General features: G+C 41.5%; 1 protein-coding gene across 1 annotated transcript; it reads left to right on the forward strand.

Moving 5' to 3' along the window:
- Positions 1-15,475: 15,475 nt before the first annotated feature.
- Positions 15,476-18,900, forward strand: LOC125229231 (carbohydrate sulfotransferase 4-like). The gene is made up of 4 exons (XM_048134028.1): positions 15,476-16,261; positions 17,540-17,728; positions 18,090-18,306; positions 18,707-18,900. The coding sequence occupies exons 1-4, from the start codon at positions 15,546-15,548 to the stop codon at positions 18,827-18,829; spliced, it is 1,245 nt and encodes a 414-aa protein (XP_047989985.1). The 5' UTR covers positions 15,476-15,545; the 3' UTR covers positions 18,830-18,900.
- Positions 18,901-23,266: the final 4,366 nt, after the last annotated feature.

Consider the following 23,266-nt stretch of genomic DNA (forward strand, 5'->3'; position numbering starts at 1 on the left):
CTGAACATCGGCAAGATGTTTGCTAGTTGCTGTGAAATTCGTTCCACAGTCGGAATAAAAGCACGCCGAGAGGCCGCGTCGAGACACAAATCGATCTAGAGTAGCCAAAAAGCAATCAGCAGATAGAGATGACAGCGTTTCCAAATGCACGGCTTTAGTTGAAAAGCAAACGAAGACCGCTAAATAAGCCTTCTCTATCTTCGCGTTGCGCCGTAAACTTTCCTTTATGTAGAAAGGTCCGGCCAGGTCTACACCTACATGCTCGAACACTTTATTTGGCAGCAGCCGAGTTGATGGAAGATCACCCATTTTAGGCTGAAGCAGAGTTGGCTTACATTTAAAGCAGTTCTTGCACTTTCCGTGAATTGATCGAATAAGGCTACGAGCAGACAAGATCCAATATCTCTGGTTAAGAATATTTTGTAAATTCTGCGGACCCGTGTGCAAATATATTTTATGAAAATATTCAACCAAGAGCTTCGTAAATCTACTTTGCTTCGGCAATAATAAAGGATGCTTCGCATTATATGGTAGGTCAGAGTGCGGGATACGACCCCCCACCCTGAGGAAGCCACGATCGTCAAGGAAGGGTGCAAGCTTCCTTAACGAAGGGATGTACGTGATACCCCTTTTCAAAGAGTCGATTTGCTCTTTGAAGTAAGCGGCTTGTACTAATTTAATCAAGCTATCATGGGCTTGATTCAAGTCTTTAGTCGTTAAGACTTGGTTGCAAATAGCAACGTCACCGCGGGATCGTCGCAGTAAACGCAAGATCCAGGCGATGCTCCTTTGCATTCTAGAATAAGAAGAGAACTGATTGCATACGCGATCAACAAATCCCAATTTGTCTTCTTCTCCCGTTTGTTGGGATAGCAAATTAAACGTATTTGTGTTTGATTTCATCTCTGGGATTTGTATTTCGTTTTTGTTTACGAACGGAGACACAGGCCAATTCTCACGATCGCCATACATCCAAGCGGGCCCTTCAAACCACTGAGAGCTATCAGCCACGAACTGCGACGGAGAAATACCTCGGGAGGCGACGTCTGCCATATTGTTTTCGCTATTCACATGACACCACGCGTGAGGAGGTATGGACTCTGTGATTTGCGTAACACGGTTACACACAAATGTTTTTAACTTATAAGCGTCAGTTTGTAGCCAAGCCAAGACAATAGACGAATCTGTCAAAGCTGTGATTTTAGTCACATTAACCCGAGTTAAACTCTCACAGGCATACTTCATAAGTTTTGCAAGAAGAGCTGCAGCCATAAGTTCCATCTTCGGGATAGTTTGAACTTTGACAGGTGCCACCTTTGTCCTTGCCATTAGCAATCTGCACTTAACGTCTGACTGATGTCGTGATATGACATAAATGCAGGCAGCGTACCCTCGAGAAGACGCGTCGCTGAATCCAACTAGTTCGCATTCCGTTACATTTGGAAGCAAGATATGACGCTGAATTTGCAACTCGGATAGTCGGGGTAGGTCTTCAATAAACGCCAACCATTGTTCACATACATCTTGAGGAAGTGGATCATCCCAGCCGAGACCCACCTTCCAAAGGTCCTGAAGAATGCTTTTTGCAACAAATGTGCATGGAGCAATGTATCCAACTGGATCATAAATCGACGCAAGTGTTTTCAATACAGAGCGCTTAGTATTGACGGTATCCTTCTTATTCATAGAAAAGCTGAACGAATCAAACACCGGAGACCATTTCAAGCCTAAAAGCTTTATCGAAACGTCATCTCTGTCCTTCTGGAAAGTGACAGTAGTTTCACGGTGCTCAGCAGGAACGCGCTCAAACAATTGTTCACAGTTGCTAGACCACTTCTTAAGTACGAGTCCTCCGCACTGTAGCATATTAATCAATTCGTCCTGTAATGCACATGCTTGAGAAAAGGTCGCGCATGACCACAGGATGTCATCCATGTAGATGCCTTGACGTACAACTTCAGCAGCGGAAGGGAAACGTTCGCCTTCATCACTGGCTAATTGTAGCAAAGTGCGTATGGCTAGAAATGGACTTGAACTTACGCCATATGTAATTGTTTTTAATTCATATACTTTTATCGGCTCATCGACGGACGATCGATATAAAATGTGTTGATATTTTCGATCAGACTCGCGCACAAGAATTGCGCGATACATTTTGCAAATATCACTTGCAAAACAGTATTCGAATAATCGAAAATTTGTTATAATGGCACCTATATCACGGTATAGGTTTGGACCCGTCAGCTGGGTGTCATTAAGAGAGACGTTTGTTGACGTTTTCGCACTAGCATCAAAGACGACGCGCAGAGGTGTAGAAGTGCTGCTTGGCCTTAAAATGCTGTGATGAGGTATGAGATATTTACTCGGCTCGCGTCCAGTGTACAATTCCATGTGATCCAGTTTTTCATACTCCAGCATGAAATCATTGTAGGCTTGTTGCAGCACTGGAGAGCACGCAAGTTTGCGCTCCGTTGCCAGCAGTCGACGCTCTGCAGCAGCACGAGAGTCTCCGAGTATTGGCGCATCAGGAACAAACGGCAGCGGCACGATATACCTCCCCCTCATCACGGGAGTGATCACGCACGTAGATATCTTCAGCTAGTTGATCTTGAGGGCTGAGCACAGGTTTGCACGGCAATTCCTCTACTTCCCAAAAGTCACGCAGCGTTTTGTCCAAAGTCTTCTCTAAAGAAATCGTCAAATGGAAACTCTCCGTTTGTTGTTCGGTGTCGTTGTACAATCTTCCGCTAACGACAAAACCAAAAATTGTTTCAATCACTTTGGGAATGTTCGGTTTGACTGTAGTAGGCTTGTCCATAATCAACTCTGATACGACGCCATTATCCAGTAGAATATCCACAGATGACTTCTCGAAAAACAAAGGATCAGCTAATTCAAAGTCCTTATATTCTTCCACAACTTCTGGTGGAAACGAAACATTTGGCATTTCAGATGACACCTTCTCTACGACGACCATCTCTACCTGGAAACTCGGAACGTCCGATTTACACGGCTGCAAGTCGCATGTCACCATGCCAAAGTTTTTGACAAGTTCACCTCCTAGTCCTGACACAGTGTAAGGACATTTATTGCGAGGTAGGCCCAAACGTTGAGCGCAATTTAATGTAATAAATGAGCTTTGAGCTCCAGTATCTAGAACAGCACGGCAGTTCTGATGTTGACCAGTGACGTCAACAACTAGAGTCCTCGTAGTCCCCAACACTACACCGTAGGAACCTGAATGTTCACTCACGGAATGAAGATTCTCAGTTCCAGTTGGAGCGGGCGTCACACTCACGGAGCGCGGCGGCGTAGACCCCGCTGCATGCACGGCAGCGCGGGGCGTCTGCAGAGTCGGCACGGCCGGCGCCTGCAGAACACTTGCATCCCGATGTAGCAAATAATGATGAGGCTGAGAGCAAACTCCACAAGTCATGTTGCTCTTACAACTTGACGCTTCGTGACCACTTTTCAAACAGTTGCTGCATAGCTTCAAGGCGTTGACACGGTCAATCCTATCTTGAAGTGACAGTTTACGAAACTGTTCACAACGATAAATCAGATGATTTGAGTTGCAATGCAGGCAAGTCATAAGTTTGTTATGGTTCGAATTATTTTGAGTATCATTACGAGAGACAGCTAATCCAACCTTTTGCGAAGACGAGGTCGCGTTCGAATATTTATAACTGGCAGGCCTATTATTTGGTTGTGTAAAGTTGACAGATGACTTCACTTTGACTTGTTGATTGTTTGTAGTCCGGGAGCTAGTACCAGAAAATATATGTTCCAATACTTTAATTTGTTTGTTCACAAATTTGATTAATTCCGCGAAAGTAGGTAATTTAGTTTGATCACGACTTTCTTCAAACAACTTCCGAGTATGACCGTCTAGTCCGCGAAGTGCTAGATGACAAAACAGATAGTCATCCAAGTTCTCAATCTGCAAGGCGTGAATCGCTTTCAAAGAATGATCGAAAGTTTCCACAAAAGACGTTAAATTCGCGGCACTGTCTTTTGTCAAAGGAGTAAAGTTCAGTATTTTATCAAGATACTTGCCGGTCAACGCTCTGACATCTTGGTACTTATCAAGCAAACTTTGCCAGACTAATGGATAGTTATAAGACGTGATCGGAAGACTCTTGACTATATTCAGTGCTGGGCCTTTGACACAAGACAGCAGATAATGAAATTTATCTATGTTCTCGAACTTGCGATTGTGAACCAAGGACACAAAAGTATCATGAAATGTGGCCCAATTCTCTACCTGACCATCAAATTCGAATAAAGTCAGCTTCGGTAAAAGCGGTCTAGCTAAACAGTCATCCTTCGTTTCAGTGAAATTTCGTGTTGGTTCCTGGACTATGCGGTTGCAGTTTAAAGCTACCTTTTTACACGCGAAATACAACTCGTCGAAATCGTCTAACGAGCTGGTTGAAGGTTTAGCTTTGGGGTTAGCTTGCATTTCCAGCGTGATAATCTCCATGACGATTTTTTCGAAATCGCAACGTGCGTCGTCAAGCTCTGCAAACTGGATCATGTAATTTTGAACCGAGTCGAGACTATCCAATTTCAACGTTTTGGATACATTATAGGCCTTTTGTATTTTGTTAAATAAATATTCTTTTTTGAGTGTCAATGTATTTATTTTCAATAACAATTGCACCTCGCCTTCCGCCATTGTTTTGTCACGGACAAAATATATGACAAATTGGATGCAAAATTGAATTGAATAACGTAAACCACGTAAATATAGGAAACACAGGGTTATTATGCGAATACGATCCGCAAGGGAAAGAAAACTAGTTAACCTATATAAGACAGGGGTTTTTGGGGAAAATAATTTTAGAAAAGGTTCAAAATTTTGGGAAAATTTAAAATCCGGCTCGGAGGCCAGAAAATGTGGCTTAAAGCCAGCAGATATTAAAAGATGGGCAATGGACTGTACTAAATATGAAGTAAAAAGTAATGCTGTGCTACCGCATATGGAGCTAGTGGGCTTACCTGTGATGCGGCGACAGTTGCGGCGGCAGAGGCCTCTGCTATTTCTGGTTGCACGGATATAATTATGTTAGTATTTGAATGTTTCTGCTTTCTCTCGTATTTTCACTTGATGACACTGACTTGACTTGTAGTAGTTGACAAGACATGTAATTTTGATTGACAGGCCAGTAGCCGCACTAAACCCAATGAGGTAGTACAGCGGCATAAATAAAAAGGTTGTATACTAAACACCCCCCTACATGTAAAGTGGGGGCGGATTTTTTTTTTCATTCCAACCCCAACGTGTGATATATTGTTGGATAGGTATTTAAAAATGAATAAGGGTTTAGTAAGATCGTTTTTTGATAATATTAATATTTTCGGAAATAATCGCTCCTAAAGGAAAACAAAGTGCGTCCCCCCCCTCTAACTTTTGAACCATATGTTTAAAAAATATGAAAAAAATCACAAAAGTAGAACTTTATAAAGACTTTCTAGGAAAATTGTTTTGAACTTGATAGGTTTAGTAGTTTTTGAGAAAAATACGGAAAACTACGGAACCCTACACTGAGCGTGGCCCGACACGCTCTTGGCCGGTTTTTGTTCATCTTTTCCCCTCCATATTTCATGAACTATTTATTGATCCCATATAAAAAGTGTGAAACCTTTTTAGGGTTCCGTAGTCAACTAGGAACCCTTATAGTTTCGCCATGTCTGTCTGTCCGTCCGTCCGTCCGTCCGTCCGTCCGTCCGTCCGTCCGTCCGCGGATAATCTCAGTAACCGTTAGCACTAGAAAGCTGAAATTTGGTACCAATATGTATATCAATCACGCCAACAAAGTGCAAAAATAAAAAATGGAAAAAAATGTTTTATTAGGGTACCCCCCCTACATGTAAAGTGGGGGCTGACATTTTTTTTCATTCCAACCCCAACGTGTGATATATTGTTGGATAGGTATTTAAAAATGAATAAGGGTTTACTAATATTGTTTTTTGATAATATTTATATTTTCGGAAATAATCGCTCCTAAAGGAAAAAAAAGTGCGTCCCCCCCCTCTAACTTTTGAACCATATATTTAAAAAATATGAAAAAAATCACAAAAGTAGAACTTTATACAGACTTTCTAGGAAAATTGTTTTGAACTTGATAGGTTCAGTAGTTTTTGAGAAAAATACGGAAAACTACGGAACCCTACACTGAGCGTGGCCCGACACGCTCTTGGCCGGTTTTTTTAGAGAATTTTATGAAAATTACTTGAGTCTTAGATTTTTTTTTCTTTTAAAAAAACGGACCTTTACACCCCCATTAGCTTCACCCCCTCCCCCTACTTTAAGTATATGGATTAAAACACCATAGCAATGTCGACAGCTGGCATTTTAATATATGCGGATGATGTAGCGGGTATCGTGACAGCACCAAATATAGACGACTTGGAGGCCCGCCTTAAAGACGCCGCAAAGCAATTATTTCGGTGGTTTAACACTAATGGCCTAGCACTGAACTTGACGAAGACCCATTTCATTCACTTCCAAGTTGGCGGCCGCACAACGAGATCATTAATTGTTCAAACTGGCGGCGTAGGCATAGAGCAGGTAGGGACTACCACAATCCTGGTTTTTGAAGTCGACCGAAAACTCACATGGGCCCCCCAGGTAGATAAGCTGTGTGGTGATAACTAGGTGGTGCATGCTTCGCGATGCGTCGCGACTCGCTTCGCTCTTGGTCCAACTATAGAATCCTTTCGTTGCTCGTTTTTCAATTCCACACTCGGTGTTAAAATACAACTGTGCCCCCTTGTAGGTATAACAAATAACTATTTTTATTTATCAATACTTTATTGATTATATTTTGGCTAGCGTGACAACCCAAAGTAAGTCTTGGCCTCCAAGACAAGAGCATGCCACGAGAAATGAAAAACAGTATTTTTAAATATAAAATGAGGTTTTTATTTTCTTTAGTTCCGTAAAATTGTTGAGTGGTTGAACGTGTTTAGTGGATAAAACTTCTTGCTTGCCATGTGTGTAGCGTTGTCCGCCAGGCGGTATCCCCACAGATCCATAGCTTGCTTGCAAGCCGTCTGAAATGATTGCGTTATTCATAAACATTTGGCAAACTTGTCAGTTCACGTTTATAATTCTGAGTCGAAGTGAGAATCATATCATAAATCGACAATCGTAATGCTAACTCCATCCAACTTGTAGTAGAAATAGCCGACCATTCTTCAGTTGCGGAACTTCGGACCGTCGAGAGTGGTTAGATCAGTTACCCAAACGCGTTAGTTCCGCGTAGCACCATTTCCAGTCGCATTGTTCCCCAAACGCGTTAGTTCCGCATCGCGCCGTTTCCAGTCGCATTTTTCCCCACTAGAGTTTGTTGTCGTTCATGTATGTTTCTATTGGCATGTATTGACAGGCGATCCTTTATCTAACAGTTTTTTTTTTCCTAATCGTTTATTTTACCTAGAGCATTTACCACTTGTCGACCTTCGTCCCATAGCATTTTTTTCTATTCGATTGATGTTTCAGACGCAAATATTAACAGTCGCTCTTTTAAATAGGTTGATCAACAAAAAATAGTTACGGAAAATTTATATTTGTCATTGTTTACACAGAAATCAAATCCGAGATTAGATATCCATTAAGGAAACTTAAGATTTAATATGTTAAATTTAATGTTATTGTTTCCTCGACGATGTCAAAACTAGGTAATCGAATAAATTTGTCTCGATAAATGTTACGAACAAATACACCGTGTTTTTATTGAACTCCGTTAACTTTAAGGGCGGCTCCTGATGAAAACCTAACTGCGTGTCGAATTTGATGGAAAACAAAACAAACACGGTGTATCAAAACATTACATGATCTTTTTGTTTTTAGAGGTTTTAGGTAGGTAATGCTGATTTTAAAAATAATGACCAATTTGAAACCATGATTGCAGAGCTGCAGAGTTAGCTTTGCCTGAATTTACGCACAAATTGACTACCTGTCAACTTTCAATCGAGAATTAATCGTAAAATCAATCGATTAAGATACGGATTAAATGAATTTCAATCGTATGTTAGGTCGATTAATTTAATCGCGATTAAATCCATCGTTGACTAATTTTGACGATTTTTTTAATCAATTAATTAGTCGAATAAAAAGTTAATCGATTAATGCCCATCTCTGGCTGTTGCCGGGGAATAACGGGTTTATGTCGTAGAAACTCCAGATTTAATAAAAACGATGTATTATGGTATATTTACAATAAATATCGAAAGAATATTGACAGGAAAAAATATGACATAGAATAATTGAAATTAGAAATAGTACAGCCAGAGATGGGCATTAATCGATTAACTTTTTATTCGACTAATTAATTGATTAAAAAAATCGTCAAAATTAGTCAACGATGGATTTAATCGCGATTAAATTAATCGACCTAACATACGATTGAAATTCATTTAATCCGTATCTTAATCGATTGATTTTACGATTAATTCTCGATTGAAAGTTGACAGGTAGTCAATTTGTGCGTAAATTCAGGCAAAGCTAACTCTGCAGCTCTGCAATCATGGTTTCAAATTGGTCATTATTTTTAAAATCAGCATTACCTACCTAAAACCTCTAAAAACAAAAAGATCATGTAATGTTTTGATACACCGTGTTTGTTTTGTTTTCCATCAAATTCGACACGCAGTTAGGTTTTCATCAGGAGCCGCCCTTAAAGTTAACGGAGTTCAATAAAAACACGGTGTATTTGTTCGTAACATTTATCGAGACAAATTTATTCGATTACCTTAGTTTTGACATCGTCGAGGAAACAATAACATTAAATTTAACATATTAAATCTTAAGTTTCCTTAATGGATATCTAATCTCGGATTTGATTTCTGTGTAAACAATGACAAATATAAATTTTCCGTAACTATTTTTTGTTGATCAACCTATTTAAAAGAGCGACTGTTAATATTTGCGTCTGAAACATCAATCGAATAGAAAAAAATGCTATGGGACGAAGGTCGACAAGTGGTAAATGCTCTTGGTAAAATAAACGATTAGGAAAAAAAAACTGTTAGATAAAGGATCGCCTGTCAATACATGCCAATAGAAACATACATGAACGACAACAAACTCTAGTGGGGAAAAATGCGACTGGAAACGGCGCGATGCGGAACTAACGCGTTTGGGGAACAATGCGACTGGAAATGGTGCTACGCGGAACTAACGCGTTTGGGTAACTGATCTAACCACTCATTACATCGGTCTACCAGGAAGGTGTCATTTCAGAATTTTATGAGCGCATTGATAGAGAAAAGAATCTAGTCATAACAGGATATACCTAAGCGAAATTCACAGAATTGAAGTCACAAAAATAATAAAGATGGCAAATGCTGATTGTCCCGATGTGGGTAAAATCTTTCGACTGGGAAAATACGTCAAAGAAAAACACGTCTCGTCAAAGTTTGCTTTTCCTCCGCACAGATCGCCAAAACGATTCTTCGTAACGTAACAAATCAAATAACAACATGGCAGGAATAAAAATCTTCACTGACCAAACCCGAACACAAAAACATCTGGTAAAATTACGTGAAGAGCTTGCACGCCGTAAATCCGAAGGAGAAACAGATATAAGCAACTAACTAAAAGCCAATATTACCTGAAAGCGTTGAAAGACAGTAAGAAGAAAACCTTTGAAAATGTGGAAACTTATTAATGATTTGGCAAATAATAAAGCCAGTAAAAGCACTACAATTCCTATACTTGAAACAGATCATGGTCCTATTACTAAGACGGAGCCGTATGCGAATGTTTTAACTCTTTTTTTGCAAACATAGGCTATTATTTGGCAAATAAAATACCAGCGTCTTTTCATAACAATAGTAGATAAATACTTATATTATTATACCACCACCTATGACCACTCTCAAAACGAACTTACTAAATTTAAACTAACGACCCCTGATGAGATTAGTAAAATTATAAACAACTTTATAAATGTAAACACCGGTACAGGAATAGATGAAATAAGCTGCAAAGAAATAAAATGTTTAAAAAATTTAATTACTTATAAGTATACTAACTGATAGTATAAATAAATACTTGCTTCGAAAGCGGTACCTTTCCGAGCTCATTTTATTTATTTATTTATTATTTATTTAGGTACTTACAAAAACAATCTAAAAATAATTACAACAGTATCGTTAAACCAATAAGGTTTGTCTCGATACCAATTCCATTCCGCGGTAGATGTTATACAACAATGATATTATTATGTAGGTAATGCCTTAAACATCGCAAAAATTACCCCAATCTTTAAATCTGGATTTAAGAATTTCAGTACTCCCCGTACTTTCAAAAATATTTGAAATACCACAATGCCACAGTTTCGTTTTCTTTTAACCCCTTATTTGCCAAGAGTGGCCCTGAAGCTTTAGTAGTTTCATGTGCTCTGCCTACCCCTTTATGGGATACAGGCGTGATTGTATGTTGAAATAATCGACTGTGCGAGTATCTCGATCCCATATTTTTTTAATACGAAAAACAGTGTGGGTTCCGTTCAAGATCAAACACTTTATCGGCAAATATTTATCTAATTACAAAGCAAAAATTTCATTTCCCAATTTATTGTTTGGCAAAGGTATGTTTCGCAATGAATTTGTTTGGTCAAATTATCATTTGGCACAATTTTACTTTGTCAAATTTTATTTACCCAAAACTTTATTTCGCAAACGTTTTTAATGGCAAAACTTATATCCCAAAAACATGTTTGGTCAAAATTTTCGAAAATATTTAGGCATTTGCATTTTCATTTCTACGGGATCCATTCATTTTATTTACCGAAGATTTTTTTGTCAAATTTCATTTCTCAAACAAATTTTGCCAACTACCTACCCATATTAACATTTGACAAACTTAAAATCTGTCAAATGATAATTTCCCAAACTTTTTTACTGTTTTATTCCCAAGTGCTTCAGCTGGACAAAAAAAGTTTGCTCAACTTTATTTTTGTCAAATTAATTACTGGACAAAATTATTTGTCAACTATTTTTTTTGTCAAAAAATGTTTCTTCAAATTATACCATGCAAAACCACGTTTGACAATAAATATAAGGCATAAATATAATGTAATAATTTTATTAGTATTGTAATAGAAAACTCGTGTGTGACAGAGTCAATTTAGGTGCGACGACAGTCAAATCTGAACACCGTTACACCGTCACTTATAGTGACTTTGGTATTTTTATAAGAACAGCATGCATTTAAGTTCAGAACAGTAACATTTATTTAGTTGTGTTTGTTAAGCATATTGAGTTTTCTAGTCAAATTTTGTCAAGCTTCGATTTCTTATAATCGGATTCATGAGGAATTCAGGAAACTCCTCAAACCTTAACAGTATACGTATATTAATTTTTGTTGCCATCAAAAAATTATAGCATTAAAAGCAGTTTACAAAAATACCGACACATTTCTACATAATCCAACATTCGCAAGTATAGCTTTCACCAGAACCCCAAAGGCGGCGGTTTTTTTTTCTTAAAAATTATGTTAAATTATGTTAGGTTGGTTTGGTACATCGAGCACATACAGCAATAGGATATGTACTCGATGGGTTAGTAAGTTCCTCTTTCATCAAATTTTAGTCTTGCAATTAGCGGTCTGTTGTGGTTTTAATTTGATTTATTTGTTATTTAATTTGCGATACGTCTGTAGCAATTTTATTCAAATTTTCTGTTTGCGTTTTACCAATTTGTCTTATTAAGGTTCTTTACTTTCAAAACTTTCCAACGTTATTGTCAAGTCATCTTCAGATCGTTTTCGTTTCTTACGGCAAGACATTTTCAGGCCCCGTAGCCGAATGGCATTTCTCCGACGCCAAACGAAAGCGATACGCCGCTGGCTCTGTCGCGCCAATACGCAAGCGCGATAGAGATAGATATCTACTAGCGCTTCGTTTCGTGAGCGTTTCGTGAGCGATTGTGCCATTCGGCTAGCCACCCTGAGATGCTCGCCTGCTTAAATCCCCTCGAAATCCAGTATGGGACGAATCGCTTTGCATCGAATTTGATTCGTTATTGCAATCAGCATACGTATTAGCGGCCTCCTTATCTGACATGATGTGAAACACAGCAGATAAATGTTATCAATTGGGCCTTCTAATATATTTCACCACGTTGAAACATAAGTGTCTATGGTTTGGTGTCCTGCCGTTTCGCCAAAAAACGTTTCGTCTCATTTCCCAATAATCATATCGCAATAGTTTCATTTCCCAAAGTAGGTATTGTTTGGCAAAGATATGTTTCGCAATGAATTTGTTTGGTCAAATTATCATTTGGCACAATTTTACTTTGTCAAATTTTATTTAGACAAAACTTTATTTCGCAAACGTTTTTAATGGCAAAACTTATATCCCAAAAACATGTTTGGTCAAAATTTCACATCGCAAAGTTCGAAAATATTTAGGCATTTGCATTTTCATTTCTACGGGATCGTATTTTACCGAAGATTTTTTTGCCAAATTTAAGTTAAAATCTGTCAAATGATAATTTCAGTTTTATTCCCAAGTGCTTCAGTTGGACAAAAAAAGGATACTCATCTTTATTTTTGTCAAATTAATTACTAGACAAAATTATTTTGTCAACTATTTTTTTTTGTCAAAAAATGTTTCTACTTTACACCATGCAAAGGCACGTTTGACAATAAATATTACAAGTCATAAATGTAATATAATAATTTTATTAGTATTGTAACAGAAAAGTCGTGTGTGACAAAGTCAGTTTAGGTGCGACGACGAGCGTGTTAGGTTGACAATGAGCAAACCGGAAATGATTTTTTAAAGTAATTAAAAATTAATAGAACATAATGGTCTTGAAAACATCAGGTTTCTTTTAATAAAATGTATCCGGACATGTAAGTGAAAATGTCATCCTTGACATTTGCAGCAGAAGGAAAAAAAGTACGACATACACATTATTTCACACAAATCTTGGACACAAAGTATAAAATCAACCAACAAATTTCCAGTGCGCCATTTAATTAGGTACAATATATTGGGAAATGGAAATTTTGCCTAACAATATCTTTGACTAAATAATATTTGGTAAAATGAAATTTGACCAAGTAAATATTTTGGGAAACAAATACTTGCCAAAAAAAGTTTTGCTAAATGTCAATTTGCGATAAGTTGTTTTGCCAAACGTTTATTTGGGAAATGATAATTTGGGAATAATAGTTTGGGATGTGAAACTTTGGGAAACGTTTTTTTGGCGAATCGTCAGTAAACCCTATGGTTTATGGTTTACTGACGATTCGCCAAAAAACGTTTCCCAAAGTTTCAAAGATATTGTTAGGCAAAATTTCCATTTCCCAATATATTGTAATTAAATGGTGCACTGGAAATTTGTTTGTTGATTTTATACACAGATTTCGGGAGATAGGTCATGCCGGGCGATTTGTATAGAATACGCCTGTCGCAAGGTCTGCGCAACCTACACAAAGCACCAGTAATTGTAACGCACACAACGATAAATAGCGGGAACGCCTCGCCTCGTTTCCGAGAAAAATGTCTCACTGAGTGAATCGTTTTGTACACCGTTCATTGCGGCGCAAAACACTACACTGTTTACAATATGTTCCTTGTGTAGCCGCAATGTATAATGAACGTTTTAAAGCACAAGCAAACGTAAGGTTACATGGTACAACTCGGAGTATTACGTTGAATTCGTGTTTTATGTGAAATAAAAGGAAATAAATAGTATTTACCTATGAAATGTTATCCTATCGGCTTGGAAATTATTCAGGTCACTGCGATGTTTGCAAGTTATTATTGCACACTTCGGCATTTTTGATAAAACTCGTTTTTCGTCGGTGAACAGCGCGCGTGTACACTCGATGACAGCGGACGGCGAACTGGCGGCGGTGTAGGCCCAATGGGCCTACATCTGCGACCAGGCTGCGCGCGGCTTGTCCTCTCTATAGAATTTTTTCCTCTGAGATTTTATACTATGTGTCCAAGATTTGTGTGAAATAATGTGTATGTCGTACCTACTTTTTTTCCTCCGGCTGCAAATGTCAAGGATGACAATTTCACTTACATGTCCGGATACATTCTATTAATAAGTGTGACGACCCTACATCGTCACAACGGACAGCATCCGGAGCGGTGTAGCGCGACGCGCGACGAGCAGACTACTCCGGCTACACACACCACCGCGGCCCGCCGGCCAGTCGGTGTGCTGAGCCCGAGCAAGGCACAACGGCTGCTCCGCCTGGTGTGGCGGCGTGGAACCTCGCGTTCGCCCCAGGTGTCCCCTAGGTATAAGTCTCCGGGCCGCGTGGATCTCGCGTAGTTAGCCAGGAGACTCTCCCCCCTTTTACCCCAGTAGTATAGCTTCCCGGGCCGCGCGGAGTCACGCGTAACTTTAGCCAGGGCAAGTTATCCCCAGTGCACCCTTCTACCTATCCGGGCCGCGCGAAGTCACGCGTAGTCAGCCAGGACGGTTTAATCCCGACCCTGTTCCCCGGGGAACATTCCGATATCCCGCATCTTCCAGGGCACGTTGCCAAACCGCATATACGTAGTCATATCGATATTTAGCTCGCTCCCTTCTGGAGTGAGACGATTGTACCTAGTCTGTAAGTGGTGTTTATAATAAAGGGCGCGTAAGACGCCATTTGGTTATTATAAAACAGTGTTTGTTATCAGCTCATCCTCCCTACCCTGAGTTAGCTTGGAAACCTTCACAAAGCCCCTCAGGCTGAAGGATATGTATGGCTCGCCCTCTGCGACGACCATCACATAAGAAACCTTATGTTTTCAAGACCATTATGTTCTATTAATTTTTAATTACTTTAAAACGCTATTTGCTCACTGTCAACCTAACACGCTCCTCCTCGCTTCGCTCGTCGTCGCACCTAAACTGACCCTGTCACACACGAGTTTTCTGTTACAATACTAATAAAATTATTACATTACATTTATGCCTTGTAATATTTATTGTCAAACGTGGTTTTGCATGGTGTAATTTGTAGAAACATTTTTTGACAAAAAAATAGTTGACAAAATAATTTTGTCCAGTAATATTAATTTGACAAAAATAAAGTTGAGCAAACTTTTCGTGTCCAACTGAAGCCTTGTTTTAAGTTAAATTTGTTTTAAGTTGAATTTTAAGTTAAATTTGGCAAAAAAATCTTCGGTAAATTAAATTAATCCCGTAGAAATGAAAATGCAAATGCCTAAATATTTTAGAAATTTGCGATGTGAAATTTTGACCAAACATGTTTTTGGGATATAAGTTTTGCCATTAAAAACGTTTGCGAAATAAAGTTTTGACTAAATAAAATTTGACTAAGTAAAATTGTGCCAAATGATAATTTGACCAAACAAAATCATTGCGAAACATACCTTTGCCAAACAATACTTTGGGAAATGAAACTATTGCGAAATAATTATTGGGAAATGAAATTTGACGAAACGTTTTTTGGCGAAACGGCAGGACACCCATTGAACTGCACCACGGTCAAATGTTATTAACCTAGTTATTCCTTAATTTATTACTTACATTGAAGAGTTTACACGTGCACAATGGTGTTGAGATTTAACTTTTATTGGATATGTTTCGCATTCAGCATCAGTGTACTATTAATTCTAGCTGTAACTCGATGTAACACAAATCACCAATCAAATCCAGAGAAGCCTAGCAATTTGAAAAACTTAGTGGCGATGGACGACGAAGAGCAATGGAACATTCCTCACGACGGCTTACCGAACATTGACGAGATACTCGAGGAGACTAGAGCGAACATTGCATTAGAATTATCAAATTATAACTTCACAAACTCAGCGGCAAAAAATCTCCAGGAACTGCTGATTGAATCTGGAGGCCAGCCTCTACGTAGCCTCATTATATCAACATGGAGATCTGGCTCGACATTCTTAGGTGATATTTTAAATGCGATGAATGGAAATTTCTACCACTTCGAGCCATTTATGAATATCAAAGCCTATCAGATCAGAGGCCCACCAGAAGCAGAACAAGCAATATCAAAAGTCAAGGCATTGTTCAAGTGTGATTTCGATACCTTTTTACATGGATATTTAGAACGGTACCTTCGTAAACAGGTGACACCGTGGTACCAGTTCAAACACAATGACAGATTATGGAGGCACGTTAAATACGACAGAGACCTGTTCTTTGATCCTTCGTTCTTTTCTAGCTTTTGTAAGTTGTTCCCATTCCAAAGTATGAAACTGGTGCGGCTCCGGCTTCGATTAGTGCAGGACGTTCTGGATGATCACGAGTAAGAACTACCTTTCTGCATTATTTAGAGATGGGCCGAATACGGACTTTGCCGAATACGAATATTCGGCCGAACATTCGGTTCAGCTGTTACCGAACCGAACATTCGGCCGAATATTCGGTTCCACCATATTTTACATCCTGGCTTAGAGTTAAAAACTTTTCAGTTATTGGTAAGCAATGGGTACTAATACTTAATGTTCCTATAATTTAGTGCATAAGAAAATTTTGGTTTTGTATCTTAAGTTACGTTATTTTAATTTCTAACATAATTAATTACTTACTGTAGGTACTTTTATTTAACGCATTTTTAACTCCCTTTGGTGGTTACTTAGAATGCTGAAATAAGATGTCATTATCCGATAAATTACGAAAAAACTTACGCTATTTATTTACTTTGTTTATTCGGTAAATATTCGGCAATATAACCGAACTATTCGGCCGAATACGAACATTGAAAAACTTGCCGAATATGCCGAATATCGAATATTTACCGAATATTCGGCCCATCTCTAGCATTATTTATTATCATCAGACGCTAAGCTGGCACATGTACTTTGACTTTGTGTAAAGGGGAGAAGTGAAAGCAAAAAAGGATGTTGACTCTATGAAGTTTCGTTTCGAGTTGTAAGGTTTCACACTCCTCTTCTTCCTCCTACCCTTCATCATATCATATACCCTTATCCCACGTTATGTAGGGTCGGTACAACACGTCTTCCTCTTCCATTCTCCTCTATCTTTCGTCATCTCAACACTCACATCTTTCTTTCTCATATCCTCTTACACACAATCCATCCATCGTTGTTTGGGTTTACCCCTCCCTCTCCATCCATCAACTTTCATCTTGAACATTATTTTGCCTACATGACATTCATCCCTCCTCATTACATAACCATACCACGCCAACCTGCCACTCCTCATCTTTTCCGTTATAGGCGCAACTTTCAAACTTCCCCTGATATACTCCTGATCAGATCCATTCTGGTCACTCCACACATCCATCTCAACATTCTCATTTCCGCTACGTGTACTCTCCTTTCATCCTCCACCTTTGTCGCCCAGCATACAGATACATACAATACAACAGGCCCCACAATCGTCTTATAGATTTTAAGGTCCCCCCACATCTAGACCTCGCGAGCGTCGCGTCGGGCCAACTGTATGGGCAAAGTCTTTTTCCATACAGTTGGCCCGACGCGACGCTCGCGAGACGCTAGATGTGGGGGGACCCTTAAGGATTCACACATTATTCTATAAAATATTTGTGTTCTCGTTTCAGCCTTAATGTAAAAGTGGTACTGTTGGTTCGCGACCCGCGAGCAGTCATGCAGTCCCGGCAAGGGACAGGAGTGGAGTTCTGTAAAAACACTAGTCCAGACTGCTCTCAGCCTGAACTGCTGTGTGCTGACATGATAAGCGACTATATAGCTGCGAAAAAACTACAGCAACAATATCCAAACAGGCTTATGTACGTAACTAATCTTATAAACTATAATGGATATCGTATACCAAAGAAAAAGTAATCAGTCCCGCTGGGGGTCAAGGTGGGATCCGCATCTTCGTCTTCATTTTAGGTGTCTACCATCTAGTGATAGTGGTAGTCCACTAGTCAACTTCTACTACTGCTTACAACTATGAATCATTAGACATTATTCCTTAGTTGTGTTTAATCTTGATTCTATTGTAGATCAGTATCTCTGTTTGCAATCAACAGATGCAACCATGTCACAATTAAACTCTTACAAGTGCGTGTGTAACCGTCGGCTCATCTTAGATTATATTTATTAATCAACACAATTGCATCTAGTAATAGATGTTCTGGTTAACAGGGTACTACGTATGGAAGACTTATCTTTAGAACCCAAAAGGACGACGCTCCGGCTGTTCAAGTTCTTAGGGCTCGCTCTGACGCCTGAGGTTGAACAGTTTCTGGAGACCCACACGACACTCCAGGCGGGGGGAGCATACGCCACCTTCAGAGTGTCCCGTGATGTCCCGTTTAAGTGGAAGAATATTTTACATTATGACTATGTTGAGGAGATTCAGGTACCTTTTTATTTGTTGCTGCAAATATTTTATTAATTTGAACAAGCACAATTTATAGTAGAGTATGTTCGGAAAGTGAAGAGTCGTGGAATGTATTGGACCCCATCACATTTCACGACTCGACTGTTATTCAAATTCGATAGAATGTTCTGTGATGGGACTCATGGGACAGAATACACAAAATCTATTGAAGTGCATATGTCAATGAAATACATAAATATTAACGTATGGTAGCTAGCTCTCCTTAATATGGCTCTTCTGTACTGGCACAACAAAGCTAGACTACAATTCGATGGCCACGTAGAGTTAACGATTGTCGACTTATGATAATGATTCTCACCTCGGCTACTCTGAACATGAACTGACTGACTGATGTTTGTCAATAACGCCATCATTTCAGACGGCATGCAAGCAGGCGATGGATCTATGGGGATACCGCCTGGCGGACAACGCTACACACATGGCAAGCAAGGAGTTTTATCCACTAGAGACGTTCAACCACTCAACAATTTTACGGAGCTAATGAAAATAAAAACCCCTTTTTATTTATAAAAAAAAACTGTTTTTCATTTTTTGGAGCGGCCTCTAAAAAGAGACTCATTTTGGGTTGTCGCGCCGGCCAAGTAAGTAGCCTAGCAAGCCTACCTATCTTTACTGCTCAGAAAGTTAAAGCGTTTGTTATGGCACTTGTCCCATCATCTTTGGTGGCACAAGTGCCTAAAGTGACTTTTTTTTAAAGGTGAAATAAATACATAAATGTCGAGATGATTTTATTCTATTCATCATCCGACGCTTAAGCTAATTTAGTAAATAATATTTTATACAATCGTGATATAATACAGTGAAACCTGGATAACTGAGACTTCAAGGGACGACAAAATTTATCTCATTTAAAGAGGTATTCCAATTATTCAGGGCAGTTAGACAGGTATAATAAAATTTTAATGTTTGTCTCATTTACAGAGGGTATCACTAATAGAGGCCAGAATAGAGGGTATGCCAGTTATAGAGGTGATAAATAAGGTGTTTTGCATATAGTTATTATTAGTTGTATACTACTTAAAAGAAAAGGTAAATCAGCCTTGTATTTAAATAAAATATAAGACTAACGTCATTGTGTCTTAAAACTTTTATAGGTATATTATGAAAGTATTTTTTTTTATATTTTTATGTAAATTATCGAGATTTTAGTTTTAATTACTGTAAATAACCAAGAAAACCCTTAAACTCATCTGAGCACAAAAAGGATCAAACGCGTAATTTAAAGATAAGCTAAGAATTATTAAAAATATGGAAGTAGATTTTCAATGAAGTCCAAGTTACAGAGGTCATAGATTGACTGTGTCTCAGATACAGAGGTAAATTTTTATAAAATTCTTAACAAACAATTAAGTTCATATACTGTGAACGACGCCGGAGACGTCATTTAAATAAGTTCAAAATTGTAAATTAATTGATAACTTAGCTTAAGTAACTCTGAAAATAAATGGTTGATCTCTGCTTACATTCATTTAAGAGGCGGGCCTCAGGTCGCCTAGGCGGCCTGAGCCCCGACCTAGAATCTTATAAGATTCAAATTAGAATAAGAAAAATCGATTGCATAAGAATAAATAAAACAAATCAGTGTAGTAGTAATAAAGTTTATTAAAATAAAGACAAGTTCTGAAGGGCTAGGGAGAGCGCATGCGCGCGCAGCCTAGGCGCTAGAAGGGTATGCACGCGGGGGGCGCGATCGGCCGGGATTCGGCTATAAAACCGAGCCCCGATCGCGCTCCGGCGGCCACTCTGCAGCAGTGGACTACAACCTCGATATATCAGGACCTGAGGAGCCAACGCACTTCCCTGATAATCACAACACCTGCGACATCATCGACTTTGTAGTCCACAAAGACGTAGCAGCTGCCATGACACAGGAGGTTCTCCCCGACCTCCCCTCTGACCACCGACCAATATTACTTACACTGGACACAGCCCCAAACTCCGTCCCGAAGAGGAAGCCGAGACGGAAGACAGACTGGGAGGCGTTCTCGGAGGCCCTAACCAACCCCACCACTGGGCCCATCAACACAGCCGAGGACGTAGAAGCAGCAGCGAACGCCATTGCCACCAATATCCAGCTGGCGATAGAATCCACCTCGCAAACCATCCCCGCAGGCGAGAGGTGCAAACCACTGCCCCAGGAGATCAGGGACCTACTGACAGAAAAGCGCCAGCTGCGACGGAGGTGGCAAAACACCCGCTGCCCAACAATGAAGACGGAGCTAAACCATCTGGTGGAGCTCGCTAAGCTCAAGATTCGGAACCATAGAGCACAGGAGTGGGAGACCCATATCGCCAGCATTGACGGCACCATGCCGCCCTCAATCCACCGTCTCTGCAGACAATTGGGACAAACCGCAGACCCTGTGCGACCGCTGCACGACGAAGGAGGGGTCCTTCGATACAGAGCAGAAGAGAGAGCAGAACTGTTCGCAGACAGTCTGGAACGACAGTTCCAACCAAACCCGACTCTTAACCTGGACCACACGAGGGAAGTGGAGCAAAGAGTGGCAAGGTACTTCCAGCAGCCGCCGAGCGAGGAAGAAGAAGACGAAGATCCGGTCTTTTTCACCCCCGGCCAAGTCAAGAGAGCATTACAGAAGAGCAACCCCAGGAAGGCCCCAGGCCCCGACTCAATCCCGAACGAGGCACTGCGTCACCTGCCGCAGCACACCATAGCGGCGACGACGCGACTCTTCAACGGGATACTGCGCACGGGGCACTTCCCAACGTCCTGGAAACTTGGCCGGGTCATAATGATCCCCAAACCGGGAAAGGACCGAAGGAAACCGGCTAGCTACAGACCGATCACGCTGCTGAGTACCTTGTCGAAGGTATTCGAGAAACTGCTCCTGGCCAAGCTCCAACCACACATCGAGCCCAGGCCGGAGCAGTTTGGATTCCGATCGGAGCACTCAACGACCCTCCAGCTGACGCGCGTGCTATCTTTCATGGCAGAGCGCATGGACCGGAAGGAGCATGTGGTGGCAGTGTTCCTCGACATGGAGAAGGCCTTCGACAGGGTCTGGCACGAGGGCTTGCTGGACAAACTGTCGACGTCTTCGGCCCCACGTCGAGTGATGCGCGTACTACACTCCTTCCTGACCCAGCGGCGCTTCCACGTGGCAGTGGAAGATAAGATCTCCTCCGAACGCCCAATCCTGGCGGGCGTTCCGCAAGGCAGCTGCCTCTCACCAGCCCTGTACGCGAGATTTACCGACGACATCCCGGTGGTCGGCGACGTCAAGCTGGGACTGTTTGCTGACGATGCTGCGTATTACGTGGCATCAATCTCACCAGCCCACGCCGCCCGCAAGATCCAACGACAGCTTGACGTCCTACCTGACTGGCTGACCAGATGGAGGCTCGCGGTAAACGTCGGAAAAACACAGGCGCTCCTATCTGGAGCCAAGAACCACCCGCCGCCACTCAAGCTCCTTGGCGAAGAGATCCAGTGGCAGCACACGGCAAAGTACCTGGGGGTCACGATCGATCGGGGCCTCACGATGAAATACCACGTGGACGAAGTGGTGCAGCGAGCGAAGACCGCCCGCGCTAAACTCCGACCAGTCCTCTCCAGCAGCCTCCCATTCCGCACCAAACTGGGGATCTATAAGGCTTACATACGGTCAAGACTGACCTACGCGTCTCCGGCCTGGTACTCCAGGACGGCTGAGTCTAATAGGCGGAGACTCAGGGCTCAAGAGACGCTAAGCCTCAGGACAATAGTTAGAGCCCCACGCTACGTGCGGAATGCGACAATCTTCCGAGACCTGAAGCACCAGAAGCTGGACGAGTTTGTGAGCCAGCTGACAAGCAAAATGTTCACCAGTGCCGACATGTCACGACACGAGATTTTGAGAGGGATAGCCCCCCTCCACGCCCGCCCACCAGACGCACGCCGGCAGAGAGCCCAACCACGGGAGCTCATGCCGAAGACCTAGCTTCGTAGCCAAAAAGCCGCAGACTGGCCAACATGACCAAAAGCCATGATGGCCAATCAAACATCAACAAAGAAGAAGAAGAAAGAAAGCCAAACCACTGGCTAAGCGACAGACCGTGCCGCCATTGCGGCACGCGCAAGATGCAGCCAAAAAGGGCCTCGCCCTGAAATGGCCTCCTCACACCCCTCCAGAAAGGAGAGGAGTGTAAGATGACACGAGTAGTAGTAGCTCCGGCGTCAGTTTGTTCGAGCCGCGCCAGAAGAAGCAACCCTCCCGAGCCCTCCGGACTAGAAGAAAGGAAGCAGTGTGTTATTGCCCGTCCTGCTCTCACCCCTATGACCCGATCAGCTGATCGGCGAAAACAGCTGATCGCCTTTCGATACCTACAGTCCACATATCTACGTACGATCTCATTCGTATCTAGGGTCGAACACTCACATTGTTTGGTCCTTAGCGAAGCCGGATCTCTGAAGCAAGAAGAAAAAGGGCAGGATGGCAATAACTAGAAGCAGAAACGGAGCTCGGGAGGAATCATCTGGCAGCGGCGGCACTAATACGAACACCGATAACACGTCCGCTACCGCTGGGACGTCCGCGACGGACGGCACTACCGCGACGGACGGCACTACCGCCACGTCCGACACCGACGCCACGGGCACCACGACTGGCACGGGAACCACGGCGGACACAGAAGCAACGACGGAATCAGGAGCAACCACGGAGGATACAAGCGCGGCCCAAGAAGAGGTCACGCCCGAGGATGCCGCCGTCGCCGCCACGCCCGCCGACACCTCTGGTATCAGAGCCACGCCCGCCGCCAGCACCATAGCCACGATCGTCGAAAAACAGCTGATGCCTCCACCGCTCGGCACGAAGAGGTGCGCTAAGCCCGCTCGGTCACACCGATCCAAGGCCTCCAGCAAGAGGCTCCTCGCGGAGCTAGAAGCCAAGGAGAAGTTAGCCGAGCTGGAGCTCAA

Source organism: Leguminivora glycinivorella, chromosome 8 (assembly GCF_023078275.1).
Source record: "Leguminivora glycinivorella isolate SPB_JAAS2020 chromosome 8, LegGlyc_1.1, whole genome shotgun sequence".
Classification (NCBI taxonomy): Eukaryota; Metazoa; Arthropoda; class Insecta; order Lepidoptera; family Tortricidae; genus Leguminivora; species Leguminivora glycinivorella.